General features: G+C 40.6%; 1 protein-coding gene across 4 annotated transcripts in view; it reads right to left on the bottom strand.

The window, feature by feature from the left end:
* The window catches only part of LOC119861230 (H(+)/Cl(-) exchange transporter 5), an 87718-nt gene that overhangs the window by 21086 nt on the left and 50870 nt on the right, over positions 1-15762 (bottom strand). For 3 of the 4 annotated variants that reach the window (XM_038416059.2, XM_038416060.2, XM_043492170.1), the window contains one exon: positions 1066-1217. In XM_038416059.2, the coding sequence (XP_038271987.1) occupies positions 1066-1217 (152 nt within the window). Of the gene's footprint in view, positions 1-1065; positions 1218-11303; positions 11342-15762 lie in introns of those variants that run through there. The other variant, XM_038416063.2, reaches the window with a different exon arrangement.

Raw genomic sequence — 15762 nt, 5'->3', positions numbered from 1 at the left:
CCGCATGTCTGGGCATTTCTCAACTAAGCTATTCATGCCAATCACCAGTTTTTCCATTTTCTTTTCTATGCAATCCCTTTGGTTTCGTTCCCACCATAGACAGCGATGAAGGAGCTGAGGGGAGTGGGAAGAATCATGCTTGTAGCATCTACACAGCCGTTTACAGGGTCTTTGAGCACTTGTTCCTCTTTGGGATAGTCCAGGCATCACACAAGTTTGGCACATTTCCTGTGCTGACAGGCAGTCTTCAATCTGAGGACTCCTCACTTGTTAAGACAGAGGCCCCTGTCACGCTCAATGCAACTTTCAAAAGAATACTTTGGCAAACAGAGTTACATTTAATACGCTTAGGCCAGTCACTGCCCTATAAAAAGCCTGCCAACACATGTCTTATGATACAGGAGCGTGTCAATGAGCTTAATTTCCCATTTAAGGCACACTCTGCCATTCTAATCCAATTCCTTCACCGCACAAAGTCAGAAAGCGCGGGGGAAGGAACTCTCATGAGTTACTTCACTTTAGACATCTCCAACAGAGAACGTGTTTTCAAGGCTGAAAATGAATGGCTACGTTTTTATTGTTTGATAATAGCCATTATGTGATCAAAAAGAAATCTTGCTCTTCCTTACAAACAAAACCATGTACATAGTGTGTTCCTATCTTCCCCAGTTCAAATATTATCCCCTAATAATAGTAATGCAGTTCCCAGAAACCTCCCATATCCTGGGTGCAGAGAAACTCAGGAAAAGATGGGATAAATTTAGTTGGCTCAATTCTTCAATCCCACGTTCCATTCAGAGAGTCTAACAATCCTTGCACAGAGATGCAGGGCAGCTGGTACATTTTGATGACTAGTAAAAGTTTGTACCTAAGTTTCCTTGGACTAAAAGATCACCTGTGGAAAAGTGCTTGGATCACTCACTGGGAAAAACCCCTCCACCCTCAGATACTCCTATAAATGTCCCCAGATTAAAGTATTCAGAGATAAGGAGATAAAGTTTATATGCAGACAATTCTGCTTTGCACGACCAGTGAAAAGCAAAGCAGCAAGAAACAAAACCTTACCTCTCTGTGCCTGTCCCGGTCTCTGGACTTCTCTCTCACCCAGTCGATAGTATTGAAATCTTCATAGGTACCCACACCAGGCAGAGGTTCCTCCAGAAAATCCATCATCTGGCTTGTGCCATTCATCCCTCCTCCATTATATAAGGAGAATCCTGAAAAAACAGAACGAATGAAAGGTATGAGCATCTGCATTAATTCCAACATTCCCCACCTCTTAGGATGCCAGTAGAGGTGATGAATGCAGTCCTAGGTAAAGGCAGGTAGTTATTCAATCACTCCTTGAACACACAGATTTGTTGAGAAAACAAGTCAGTCTACCAATGTCTAAGTGGCAACATACTCATGCACTAGATACACTCATGTTCTCATTCCAGACCATTGTGAATGGAGGTTCACATCATGAAACCACCCTGTATTGTGACAAAACGACAATTGTCTGTCCAAGGAACAGTATGGAGTGGAGGGGGGTGGCATTAATGTCTGGCGATAGCCACTGTTATTAGTCCCTGACTTTCGTGAGTATGACTGACAATACCCCCTGCAAGGATTCATAACTATACTTTTCTCTCTTGGGAGAGTTGAGAGGGACTTAGTCCTATTTAAAACTACAGCAAATTTTTTTTAAAATATCAAAAATGGAAGTGTTGCAGCTGGCAGAGCAGAGGATGAGCAGCCCTGGAAACAAGTCCTGAGTGAGGTGTGCATTTGGTAGCTACTCTGACAGATTAGAGAGATGCAGGAGGCATAGGAAGCACAAGAAAAAAAAGCATTAGTCAAAAGGCTTAAAAATTCACCCTACAAACCGCTAACCCAAGGCTCCTCAACAGGCTGATATACCCTGGGGTGCCCCAAGCCACTTTGTCTCTTGCCCAATCTCCTGCAGGTCAGAATGGAAGATCCTGGTCTGCAACCAACTGAACCTTGATCTCCCAGATAAAGCAATCCCTCCCAGCACAACTAAATCTATTAATGCTGCATCCCATCACCAAAAGCAGCAGCTCCTAATAAATCATGTTATAACTGCCCCTCACCCCACAATATATTTATAGCAACTCCCTACACAAATCAGTGTTGTGCAGCTCCTTCCTTGCAATAAATCCATTTGTGGTATATCTTCCCTCCTCCCTGCAAGTCTAAGAGCCCTCTGCTCCGGTGGATGGATCCCTGCATCACGCTCTGCAACCCCACCCCACCCTTCCTCCCAGGGCACTCATCTGCTAACAGCAGCGCCTAGAGCAGCTGACCCCAAGGAGCAGCACTGAGTTATTCTTCGCTTACATTTGGAAGAGAATTCCCCCACCCCCAAATGTAAGGACACGAATTTTTTTTTTTTTTAGGAGGGTGGGGGAGAGAGGAAGTGAAAGATGGATTTTTCGAGTCCTGGTGTTAGACATCTTCAACAGTCAGTATCACTGACCTATACAGAGTGGCATTTAAGAAAATGCATGCTAAAAACAGGAGGCAAGTAGGGAAAGAAAAACAGTCCCATAATGAAGATAATAGCAGCAAGCAACATAATGCTAGAAAAAACAAAACCAACAAGAGATACTGCTGTGTATTAATTGTATTAGAGCACAGCAAAGAGGTCTCAACTGAGACTGGGATCTTGTTGTAACAGCCAATGTATACACATGTACCAAGAGTTCATGCCCCTAGGAGCCGACAACTTAGGCAGACAAGGTAAGACAAAGGGTGGGAAGGATAACAGGCACAGAGGGGAAGTAAAACTATTTTCCCAAAGTGACAGAGATGAGAACAGAACCCTGATCTCCTGACTCTCGGTCCAGTGGCCTACCCATGTTCTCTCCCAAGAATAAAGCCACTGAACATGAAGACAAGAGAAAACTGTGTCCCTTATAACTTTGTGATGAGTATGAAACATTTTTTATGTGATAAAAAATGAACTCTTCTCCACCTGCAAAATATTCATTAATCCATCACGGCATTAATATTCTGTTTTAGAGAAAATGTAAACCGCCTTTAATCTGAAAAGAGCCTTAAAAACACATCACCTAACATTTGTTCTCTGCCCCTTTGAAATGTGCTTCTTAAAATGCTTTTTCACGATTTGAAGATATGAAGGGGCTAGAATAAAAGGGGGGGGGGAGTAAAACAAAGGTCTTTTAAACCCTATCCAAGGAAATCAAGCCGCTTTTTTGACAGATTAATATATGTACAACAAATTCTTCCTGTGTAAATCAAATCAAGCCTTCATTCCTTTGTGTATGCAGGCACAAGCCTTTGATCCTGGTCAATAACAGTGGATTCCTTTAATATTTACTCCATATATATTTTTCTTCTAAAGCCCATAGATGTTCTAGCAGCAAGGACTCCTCAGGTTACAATGAGAATTAAGTTAGTTAATGGAGGTTTTACCCATGAATAATGGTTTTGCAGCCAGTTTTGCCTCCTTTAAGGAAGCTTTCACATTACCTGTAATGTGAAACCCTCTCATAAGTTTTCTCTACAAAGTAATTCAAAGCTTCCCAATTCTTATTGAGGCCTTGGGTACTAGCTTTTAATCATGAATGAAATGAAAAATCTAATCCCAAACTAAAGACAAAAAGCACAATAAAAAGTGCTCTTGGAAGGGTTGCTTGGAAGAACTGTTACCAGCTAACGATTGCCACTGAATGGTGGGCATCTGGAAGCCCTATAAGATGACTTCATACATGTTGATCTGGTTTTATTGATTGCTAGATTAAGCTCATAAAATGAGTATAGAGCATTTTCCTCTGCCCTCTGAAGATCACTTATTGTAGGAGAGAAAATGTTTCCGAAGAAACTCTACCTTAAAACCGTGACTTCCAGAATGTGTGGTTCATAAACTAATTTCTGTAGCACCTTTGTTGACTGTAAGAGTACCCTTAAGGTGTTACAACCCCTTGATTTTCTTTTACAGTCCTTACAAGAACATCCAGAAAGATTTGTAACTTACAGAAGTACCCAGAGATTCTCAGACAGGTTGTATGGCAGAATATTCCAACACCTTTGCTAAAAGGAGGCATCTCATGCAGTGGAATGTCCAACATGCGGACTCTGGATGGAATGGGCAAGGCAGGGGCATTAAGGATTTTTTAAAAAGCTGTGCTGAATGCCGTTTACATTTCTCTGCAACTCTGCCCCTTTGTGTTTTGGCCCAGGTATGGGGGGGATGTGGGGAGTAGATTGGTGACACACTCACTGCATTCTAGATTTGGAGAGTCAGAGCACAGATTTTCAGCCACACATGTAAACATATTGTAAAGCAGCAGGCAGTTTCACAAATTAGTCTCCCAAACAGACAATTGACCACAGAATCTGGAGATCCCTTAAAAATACATAATTCAAATTGCTCTTTAGCAGCCCATCAACACCCAGAATTCCTCCAAACTCTGAAGCATTTAACAAACTAAGAGCCATCCCATGCAGTCCTCAGAACACAGACTCAGCAGCTAGTAAATCTATTATATGCTCACCCAGTGCAAGCACACTACTGTGATACAGCTCCCTTAAAGAGCTATCCAAAGAGGGTGTACTGCTCTATTATATAAGGAATTCATAGAGTCTAAACAAAAAGGACCATTGTGATAATCTAGTCTGACCTCCTGTATAACACAGGCCAGAGAACTTCCCCAAAATAATTCCTAGAGTAGATCTTTTAGAAGAACATCCAATCTGGATTTAAAAGCTGGTAGTGAAATATCTACCACAGCCCTTGGTCAGTTATTCCAATGGGTAAGCACACTCATTTAAAACGTATGCTTCCTTTCCAGTCTGAGTTTGTCTAGCTTCAACTTCCAGCCATTGTATCGTGTTATGCCTTTCTCTGCTAGATTGAAGAGCCCACTATTAAATACTTGTTCCACATGTTGGTACTCATATAGACTGTAATAAAGTCACTCCTTAATCTTCTATTTGTTATGGTAAATAGATCTTTGAGTATCATTTTAAGGTATGTTTTCGAATCCTTTAATCATTCTCGTGGCTCTTCTCTGACCCCTGTCCAATTTATCAGCATCCTTCTAGAACTGTGGGCACCAGAACCAGACAGGATTCCAGCAGCAGTTGCAACAGTGCCAAATCCAGCGGTAAAATAACCTCTCTGCTCCTACTCGAGATACCCCTGCTTATGCATCCCAGGATCACATTAGCTCTTTTGCAGGTAGCATCACATTAAGAGTTCATATTCAGTAGATAATCCACCACTGTTTCCCAGTACAGAGTTCTCCAACCTGTAAGTATGGCCTACTTTCTTTGTTCCTAGATGTACACATTTACATTTAGCAGTTAAAACATGCATATTGTTAGCTTGTGCCCAGTTTACCAAATGAACTATGTTATGCTGAATCAGTGACCTGTCCTCTTCATTATTTACTACTCCTACAACATTTGTGTCATCCACAAATGAGCGATGGTTTTGTTTTCTTCCAAGTCATTGATAAAAAGTGTTGAATAGTGTAGGGTCAAGAACCAATCCCTGCTGGACCCCAAAGGGGAAAAACACCCACTTGATAATTAATCATTTAGTTATATTTTGAGACCTACCAGCCAGTTTTTAATCCACTTAGTGTGTGTTATATTAATTTTATATCATTCGAGTTTATCAAAATGTCATGTGGTACCAGGTGAAAAGCCTTACAGAAGTTTAAAACATATTACATCAACACGATTACCTTTATCAACCAAACTTGTAATCTCATCAAAAATAGGTAAAATTAGTTTGACAGGATGCATTTTCCCATGAACTCATGTTGATTTCTATTACATTACCCTCCTTCAATTTTTTATTTATTGAGTTTTGTTTTAGCCACTCCATTATCTTGCCCAGCATCAAAATTAAGCTGACAGGCCTATAATTACCCAAGTCATCCAGTTTAACCTTTGTAAAAACTGGCACATTAGCTATCATCCGGTCTTCTGGAATTTCCCCAGTGCTCTAAGATTTATTGAAAATCAGCATTAATGCTCCAACAAGTTTCTCAGCCAACTCTTTCAAAACTCTTGGAGGCAAGTTATCCGGACCTGCTGATTTTAAAATGTTTAACTTTAGTAGTTTTTGTTTAACATCTTCTAGAGATACTTGTGAAATGGAAAAATATATCATCATCATATGAGAAGACTAAATCATCTGCTTTTTCCCCAAATACTGAACAGAAATATTTATTGAACACTTCTGCCTTTTCTACATTATTTCTAATTCTACCATTTCTATCTAGTAATGGACCAGTGCCATTGTCAGGATTCTCTCTGTTTCTAACATATTTTAAAAACTCCTTATTGTCCTTAACTCTGCTGGTCATCAATTTCTTCTTGTGTCCCTACATTTCCCTTATCAATTTTCTACAATTCCTAACTTCTGATTAATATTCATTACTATCAACTTCCCCTTTCTTCCATTTGTTATTTTACTTTTATATTTTACAGCGACCTTCACTTTTTCCCTAAAGCAAGCTGTTTTTTTTAAAACCAGCATAGCCTTATTTCTCAGATTGGGGCTTTTGGGGCACCTACTAAGGTGTTCTTAAATTATTCCCAATTATTATCATTCATATTTTTCTTATTAAATTCTTCCTCCCAGCTAATTTGGCTCAGAATTGTTTTCAGCTTTGTGAAATTGGCACCAAGTATATCTATCTATATCTATTTCACTGTTCTGGACTTTATTCTTCCTGCACATTATAAACTGATCAAGTCATGATCACTTGTACCTAAGCTACGATTACTTTTAGTGATCAGTTCCAGAATTCAGAATTCCCATATTGGCTGCAACACTTTTTAAGTTAGGAAATCATCATCAAGGAGGTTTAGAAATTCCAAGGATGTTTCAGTACTGACGGCATGAGACCTCCAGCATGTCACTCAAATTGAAGTCCCCCATGATCATACAGGTTTTTTTCCTTACACATTACAGATAGGTGCATAAGGAGGTGGTCGTCCTATTCCCTAGTGGGGTCTGTAGCAAACACTGTGCTTTTATCTGTTATGACATTGATACATAAGCATTCAGGATAATTTTCTTCAAAGTTATCAGACTTGGAAACAAGTAATGCCATTTTTGACAGAGTGCCACTACCCTCCCCATCTCCCACCAGCACTCGATCCTTCTTAAATGGGTTATATAACCATTGATTTTAACATTCCAATCATGCAAATCATCCCACCAGGTTTCAGTAATACCAGCTAGATAGAATTTATGCTCATAAATGAGCAATTGCAATTCCTCTCGTCCGTTACTCTGAGCATTAGAGCATAGGCAATTAAAGAATCTCTTCTCTTTATGTCCTTCCTTTTCTTGGTTAATTTTGTTCAGTAAGGGTAGCAGTAGGAGAAAATTCACTCAATCTTCCATCAATGTGTGTGTATCAATAGGCCAAGCCATGGTTTCAGAAATCAGTTCAGCCACTTTTACTGGACAATCATAAAATCAGATTTTTTTAAAAACGTAGGGGAGCGGGAAGAAGAGGAAAAGAGGGAGATAATTACAACAGCTGAAATAAGCATTCAAATGCATTTACTGTACTTATCAGACTGCATGGCAGTTTACACAGAGTACTTTAAGAAAAAGCATGATCCGCAAACCAGACAAACCTACAGCATCTTCCCAAACCCACTTTCCACAGGTTCTCAAGACAGCCCCACAATCGATATCCTCCTCCCCAGTAAAAAGACTACCAGGTGAGTCTTGTAGCATGCCTGTCCAGCACTGCAGAATAGCATGTTTAACAAACACGTTTGGTTCCTTTCATTTGGTACAAAACTGACTATTTTAAAGATTTTCCGGAAATGTTCACAGATTTTGTAAGCCCGCTGTGAAACCCCTGTGCCCAATCTGCAAAGGTGCTGAGCACACCCAGTTTCCATTGGAAGCATTAAAGAAAGATTTAGCTTTGTCTGTGGTCTGTGACACTGTCTTTACACTTGACGGACAGCCGCTTAAAAATAGAGTGGGTAAACTGGTTTCAGCCTTCGTAGCCTTTGCTGTTTAAATAACCCCCACAAAAATCCCAAGCACTACCCTCTCCTGGAAAATAAAGGACAAAAACTGCTAACATTTGGAGCTGATACACAACTGCTACAGACCATAACCTTCATATAACATTCAATTAGTATGCAGCTACCTGCAGTCAGTATGACCCAAGTATACTTCATACCACAAAAAAGAAATCCCACCTATAATATACGCCAAAGAGTACTTCTCCCTCATCTCTCTCAGGGCACTAAAACAAACATGGAGAAAGCAAAAAAAAGTAAAATAATGCAACTTAGGTGACTGATGCAAATGGCTATCCTTCCAATCACAGTAGCAGCTTCAAAACAACAAGGAATAAAACTAGTGCACGCTCTTAAATATTCGAGTTCAAGGTTTCTCAAATGTTAATAGCAAGTGCTAAATCTTAATAGAAAGACAGTCTCCCCCCATGTAACTGTGTAATATCCCTCTGGCAACTATAGCAATTGCTTTGCTGGAAAAGTAATGTTAGGAAAATGTATTACTAGCTTTAAATACTATTTAACTACTAGAACAGAGGACAACCTGAACTAAAGGTTTGTCTACAATGCAATAAAAGACCCGCAGCACAGCTGCAGCTGACCTGGGTCAGCTGACTCGGGCTCCTGGAGCTATAATATTGTAGTGTAGATGTTCAGACTTGGGCTGGAGCCTGGGCTTTGAGATCCCATGAGGGGGAAGGGTCTTGGAGCCCTGGCTCCAGCCCAAGCCCCAAATGTATACACTGGTATTTGTAGCTCTGCAGCCTGAGTCAGCTGAGCTAGGCTCTGAGATTCAGTGCCATGGGTTTTTTATCTCAGTGTAGACATACCCTATGTGACCAGACACCATCTGTGGAGTGCCAGAAAACTGTTCTTGCTATGTCCCCCAGGTAATGGAGTAAGCAGTTATTTTGCTCTGTTATTATTGACTCAAAGAATGAAACGGCTTCAGATCACAATTTTAAGAGCAAAGCAATGAGATAGATTTAGGTATGTGCCAGGAAGTGCCCTGATGTACACACTTTGGTACGAGTTTTATGGGGTCACTATGTTCAGCAATAGTGAACAGAGAACTAACTATGCCATCCTTGGGGGATACCAGAGAGTCAGATAAATTAAAATCTCATGGAAACTCTGCTAATTAAAACTTCAGACTGCCAGTAAAGGATTAATTTTTGTTCAATAAAAAGAAAAGGAGTACTTGTGGCACCTTAGAGACTAACAAATTTATTAGAGCATAAGCTTTCGTGAGCTACAGCTCACTTCATCGGATGCATTTGGTGGAAAAAACAGAGGGGCTTTTCCACCAAATGCATCCGACGAAGTGAGCTGTAGCTCACGAAAGCTTATGCTCTAATAAATTTGTTAGTCTCTAAGGTGCCACAAGTCCTCCTTTTCTTTTTGCAAATACAGACTAACATGGCTGCTACTCTGAAACCTATTCAATAAAAGTGAGCCACAGTTTCAAAAGCAGTGCAATGGTCCTTGGGAAAGCTCATCTATTAAACCACAGTATTCTGACTTAGCATAAAGCCCTTCCCAGTGCTGAAAGGTGATTGAAAAGGATCAATAAAATGCTATTGTTCAGTCTACATCCCTCCAAGACACAATCAGATTCGCTCTCCTGGGATATGCCCCAGCTCCTAACTGCCACGGAATCTTCTCCCAGCTGAGGATCACCGCAAAGCAGCCAGAATACAATAGCACAAAGAATACACACAGCAGAGTATGATATGCAGCCTGAACGGATTGCAGGAAACCTTAGGTAAGCATACTTCAGTTATGATTAAGTCATCTGCTCTTTGGAGACTCCTGGGATACCTATGCATCATGGGTAAGTTATAAAGGTCTGGCCTACAGGGCAAGTTACTGTGCAGCAAGCCGGGGTGGGAACCTACAGCACACCAGCTCACTGCACAGTAACATTCCATGTGGATGCTGCTACTCTGCAGTGAAAATCCTGGAGCACGGCCTAGCGTACTAAGCCACATGTGCTGTAGCAACGTGCACATAGGATGTTATTACGCAGTGAGCTGGTGTGCTGGAGATTCACACCTCAGCTTGCAACACAGTAACTTGCTGTGTAGACAAGCAGATATCTTATGTATTACAGGCACTATCACCATCACCACAATGGGTGTTGGAAGTCTCAGTTAAAAGGCCAAGTAGGAAATTCACTCTTCATAGTCCATTCCATTTGGACCCCTAGAATTAGCCTGTCTGGGTCAGGGATGCGTGCGCATAGCACTGCTCTCCAGGCGGCACCTGTTTCACGGATAGAAAATTTCATTCACCAGAGCATCACACGAGCATCTTTAAGAGAATTAATCATTTTTGCATTGGAAAACAGGATCCAAGAGTCCTGACAAAGCACAGCAAGAACATGAAAATGCACACGTTCACCTTTAAACACAATATAAAAAAGAAACTTCCTTACATTTCCAATAGCAATATTGAACTACAAGATGGCTGGCAGTAATAAATATTTAAAAGGGCAGCATTTCCTGTCCATGTTCCTCACAGATCAAAACACTACACTAATTACAGACAGATCCAAAATAGAAAGGCGAGGCCATAAGACTGGAGAAGAACAGTCCTGCCCTGTCATGGCATGGACAAGTTGACCAAACAGGTTTTCCCTTTCTCTAATTTGCACAGTTAGATCAGCAATTAGTACTTGAGACTGCAGCCAAATACACCAGCTGACATGAGAACAGGAAGACTCCCTATAGCCAGAAGGTAGGCATTTTAAGAGACATTTTAGCATGTTTACCCTCTCCCCCCACCCACCAAAAAATAGGTCAATGCTATAGTTTTAGCTTTTCCTTGGTTTAAAATCTCTTTCAAACAATCTGTGAACAATCCTGACAAATTAATTTAAAATAAAGCAGCATGTGCATCTACACAGTGCATCATTCAGTGTCCACTGCACAATTAATGTGGCAATAAAAAGGTTACAGCACTTGGGAGGGACAGTTCTCTCCAGGATGCCCCAACCTTCCTCTGTTAGAGGGAATCTGGTAACAGAACTGCTTTGCATAAAGGAAAGGAATCACTTGTTTATAGCAATTTGTATGACACCATTAGAGGTCAGAAATCCAATATTCACTCAGCCCTTTGCAAACACCCTCCTTTCTTAGGAGCAGAGAAATCAGACCTGCAGCTTTAGCACGATGACCAGCAGTTTACCCATTGCTCCCTAGTAGCAGCTGCAGTATGTTGATACAATTAGCCAAGACATACACTCCCTTCAACAGCCTCCTTACCCTCACTGGATTTTTTCCTCTCCACAGAAACACCTTTTGAACCCTGTCTCATGGCCATTTGGCCCCAGGAGATTGGTAAAAAGAACTGTGGGGTAACTTCCTTTACAGTGCCACTTGCTGCATTCTCCTCCCTTTCCAGCACTGCCGGGCTCTCTGCACCGAGCATGTCGTCACCAGCTGACAGTCACATGAGCGGACTCTTGGACCTCCTTTGAAAGAGGGAGGATTTTAACTGAACAGAAGAAGGTTAAAGATGCAGTATTCCTTCCTTCACGATGGGCAAACTAGGAATGACAAAAGGAAGCTGGCATCTAGAGAATTTAACTTTCAGTCATTGGAAACAGCCTCCAGAAGGAAGCTGAAACTAAAGCTACAGTAAGGTTTCAGAATAGCAGCCGTGTTAGTCTGTATCCTTAAAAAGAAAAGGAGTACTTGTGGCACCTTAGAGACTAACAAATTTATTAGAGCATAAGCTTTTGTGATGAAGTGAGCTATAGCTCACGAAAGCTTATGCTCTAATAAATTTGTTAGTCTCTAAGGTGCCACAAGTACTCCTGTTCTTTTTAAAGCTACAGTAGAAACAAAATTTCGTTTTGGGGGAGAAGAACGGGGGCACAGAAGGGCTAGCAGATGGTTTCATTCCTTTCCTCTAGACATTAGATCCTCCATTACTAAAAAGACGGCCTGCACATTTCACTGTCAACCCCATCTCCTAAACAGATGAAGAGATTGTTCATTGGTTTTAAACTGAGAGCAAGCTAGTGCTTATGAAAATGAGTGATTAATTGTGGCAGCTAGAGCCAAGTACATGCTGCATACTTCGGGCAAACTTACTATACTTTTGTGCCCCTTAATTCTAATTCCCCAACATCCCTGCTATTCCAGTCCTTGGAAACCAAACCTCTCTTCCAATTAATATCATCCATTATCCTTTGGGTCAGAGATGGCCATTTTAACAAGAGCTTATACTGAAGTACTGACTGCTAAGGACTCCATTATCTAATTTACAGGCCTTTCCACATGTTAGATACAGCAGGGTAGTTGCATCTCTTTCCTACTATGCTGGCTTACTATGCTGGCTTATCCTCTTCTTGACCAACATATCTTGCTTTTAAGCTGTCTGTACCATGGCTAACTTTGGCTTAGCGAATGCGATTTGTTTGCCACTGAAGTTTTCCCACAGGTTAATATCTATTTCACAATTTCATGCTTTTCAGGACCTCTCTCTTCTCCTGTTTACCAGTTGATGTTTTGCCCATTAAGAGAGTTAAAGCAACACTCCTTGGGTACCTGACATTCCACACAGAGACAGTACCCAGTCCAGTAAAGCTGCACTACTATAAGCATTGATTCAATCCTTTTTGCAACCTCTTTGCAGAGCCTCATGGGTGATCTTATCTTGCCATAAGATATGCACAGAAAGTGATAACGTTTCTCTAGCTCCAAGATGCTAGTTATAACCTGTGTCATTTCAGCCTTGCTCTTATTGCACTGAAACATTACACCTTGGTGAATGTAAGCTTTGGTCTTGTGTGATACCACGCTGGTTCCAGGCTCTGTGGGGCACTCTGTTCTCACTGACCCCAAACTAAAAAAGCATGCTTTGCATACAGCAGGGTTTGACAAGATGTCAGGATAACCAAAATCCATTGCCATACAAGTGACATACCTGACTGTGATGCCTGGTCAAACAAAGATTGGTACTTACCCAGGAATGAGGCCAAGCCTATAGTTTTCTGCTGCACTTTACAAAATCTGCAACAATGAGTGGAGGCGTGTGATGGTTCTTGGGGTACCCAGGACTGTGAGTCACTCCATTATCCCCAGCCTCCGATGTGAAGGAGACTCCTTTGTGCTTGACTGGGTATCAGCTCTCTGACACCACCAGCTTGTCAGCCACCTCTGTGCCGTTCCAGTACTTAATTTGCCCTGCTGGTTAACAGTAGGTGCACCCCAGTCCCTTTGAAGCCTCCCGCTGTAGCATCCAACCCCTTATCCACTGAACACTCCCAGAAATACCAAGTCTGCTGTCCCCAAGGCAACAGTGCACACACCAGCTTGTATGATTCAATCCAGGATCAGCACCTCGCTTAATACCACAGCACTGAGATATATTCAGAGCGAAAAATACACTTATCAAAAGATTCAAGATTTAAGTGATAGTGAATAAGGACATTGGAAACAAAAGATTACATATAAAACAAAATCATAACATGTTTTCAAGAGACTAAACTTAAACCTTCTCTCATATAAAACGTTTTCTGCAGCATCTTCAACCAAAGAGGACTTAGATCCTGTTTTCAGGAATGTAAAACACACTGCCTGTTTATTTCCTAGATGCAGGAATGGGGGGGTGACTTCTCCTAATATCCCCAAAGTTACTTGTGCATCTGTATTCAGAAACAGTACAACTCCCACTGCTTTTTCTCCCGTGAACTATTCCCTGTTGACTTCACATCCCCCTGTTGACTTAATATGTACATTGACATCCATTTCATTAGCTTACAATGCTTAATTAAAAACCTCAACAAAGACAGATGAATAAATATTTTGTCTGTTTTTCCACCTCAGTTGAGATACAAAAGTTAACATTTTCAGTATACATAACTCCTGACATAGTATCTATGCACTGTAAGACTTTTAAAATGTTCCCGATCAGCATTAAATCATTAAAACTAAGAGTGCAATAAACCAAACTTAGTTCTCAGGGCCAAACCTCTATGTAGGTTACACACTATTTAGTTTAGCAGATGACCCTGGATAATCTTTCGAATGATAGAACCAAAACTTTATTTAAAAGAAAGATGATTAGTTAAGCAAACACACAGTTACCATTTACACAGGTACTGCAATTATACTCACATTCAGAGATGTAATGGTGTACCAACAGGCAATCAGTCCACTGACACAGAAAGTATGGCCTTATGATCCTTTTATCATACTAATGATAATAATATATAATCCATTGTCATACTTTTATAATCCATCATCATACTAATCAACATTAAGCCTATGCATTACCATAGTCTCATTTCTGCCATCTCTCTATTGACTCTTTAAATCACATATTGATTAAACAAACATCTACATCAACGTCTTTCCCATATTATCAATATGAACAGAATTTTAATAAAAACATTCAAGCTTCTTTAAAACGCTCATTAAAAAACCATGCTAAAACCAGTTATAACCAAAACATATTTGCAACATAACCTTAGCTCATATCCTTGCTAACTTCAACTTTCCCATTGTACTGTCTCCAATTTATCTCTTAACTTTTGCTCACATGAATAAACTATTTCCCACACTCCCCTAGATTTAGGCAAAAGCCCAATTTCTACTTACACTTTAAAAGTTCTACTTAGCATAACCAAGAAACTCTTCTGTAAACTAACATACATTTCACAAGGATATTAATGACCAGTGTGACCCTGACTTTCATTTAAGACCTCACTTGACATTCTTTGGTGAACTCCCTTGCCAGCTGGCATTAAAGTGTTCTTGGTCAAAGGCCCGTTAGAGTATGCACACCTTAAGTACAGTCATCTGCATGGATGCACACACAGCCTCTTCAGTTATGTCTCCAGAAGCTCTTTGTCTATTCAAGTAAGAGCTTTGCCACTTGTTCAAAATCAGAATATTCCTAGCATCACAGCTTTAGTGGTAATCAAGGCAAAAAAAAAAAAAAAAAAAAAAAAAAAAAAAAAGACATGGTAGAATACACAAATCCTTGCTTGACTCAGATATATGCATGGATCAGTGTGTGCAAGCTCTGCCTAAGATATTTTACCCAATGTTCTGCCATGCAGTCACTGGATGATCTACTAAAAAATGGCTCATAGAACATTGTGATTAGTTTTATATCTGGCCCAAGAGAAATATCAAAAATACATAAGAATGGCCATACTGGGTCAGACCAAAAGTCCATCTAGCTCAGTAACCTGTCTTCCACCAGTGGCCAATGCCAGGTGCCCCAGAGGGAATGAACAGAACAGGTAATCAAGTGATCCATCCCCTGTTGCTCACTCCCAGCTTCTGGCAAACAAAGGCTAGGAATACCATCCCTGCCCATCCTGGCTAATAGCCATTGATGGACCTATCCTCCATGAATTTATCTAGTTTTTTTTGTTTTTTGTTTTGTTTTTTTAAACCCTGTTATAGTCTTGGTCTTCACAACATCCTCTGGCAAAGAGTTCCACAGGTTGACTGTACATTTTAAACCTGCTGCCTATTCATTTCATTTGATGACCCCTAGTTCTTGTGTTATGAGAAGGCATAAATATCACTTCCTTATTTACTTTCTACACACCAGTCATGATTTTATAGACCTCAATCATATTCCCTCTTAGTCATCTCTTTTCCAAGCTTAAAAGTCCCAGTCTTATTAATCTCTCCTCATACGGAAGCTGTTCCATGTCCCTTTTCCAATTCTAATGTATCTTTTTTGAGATGGGGCAAC

This window comes from Dermochelys coriacea, chromosome 9 (genome assembly GCF_009764565.3).
Source record: "Dermochelys coriacea isolate rDerCor1 chromosome 9, rDerCor1.pri.v4, whole genome shotgun sequence".
Taxonomy (NCBI): Eukaryota; Metazoa; Chordata; order Testudines; family Dermochelyidae; genus Dermochelys; species Dermochelys coriacea.
This window is presented reverse-complemented; position numbering and strand designations above follow the sequence as displayed.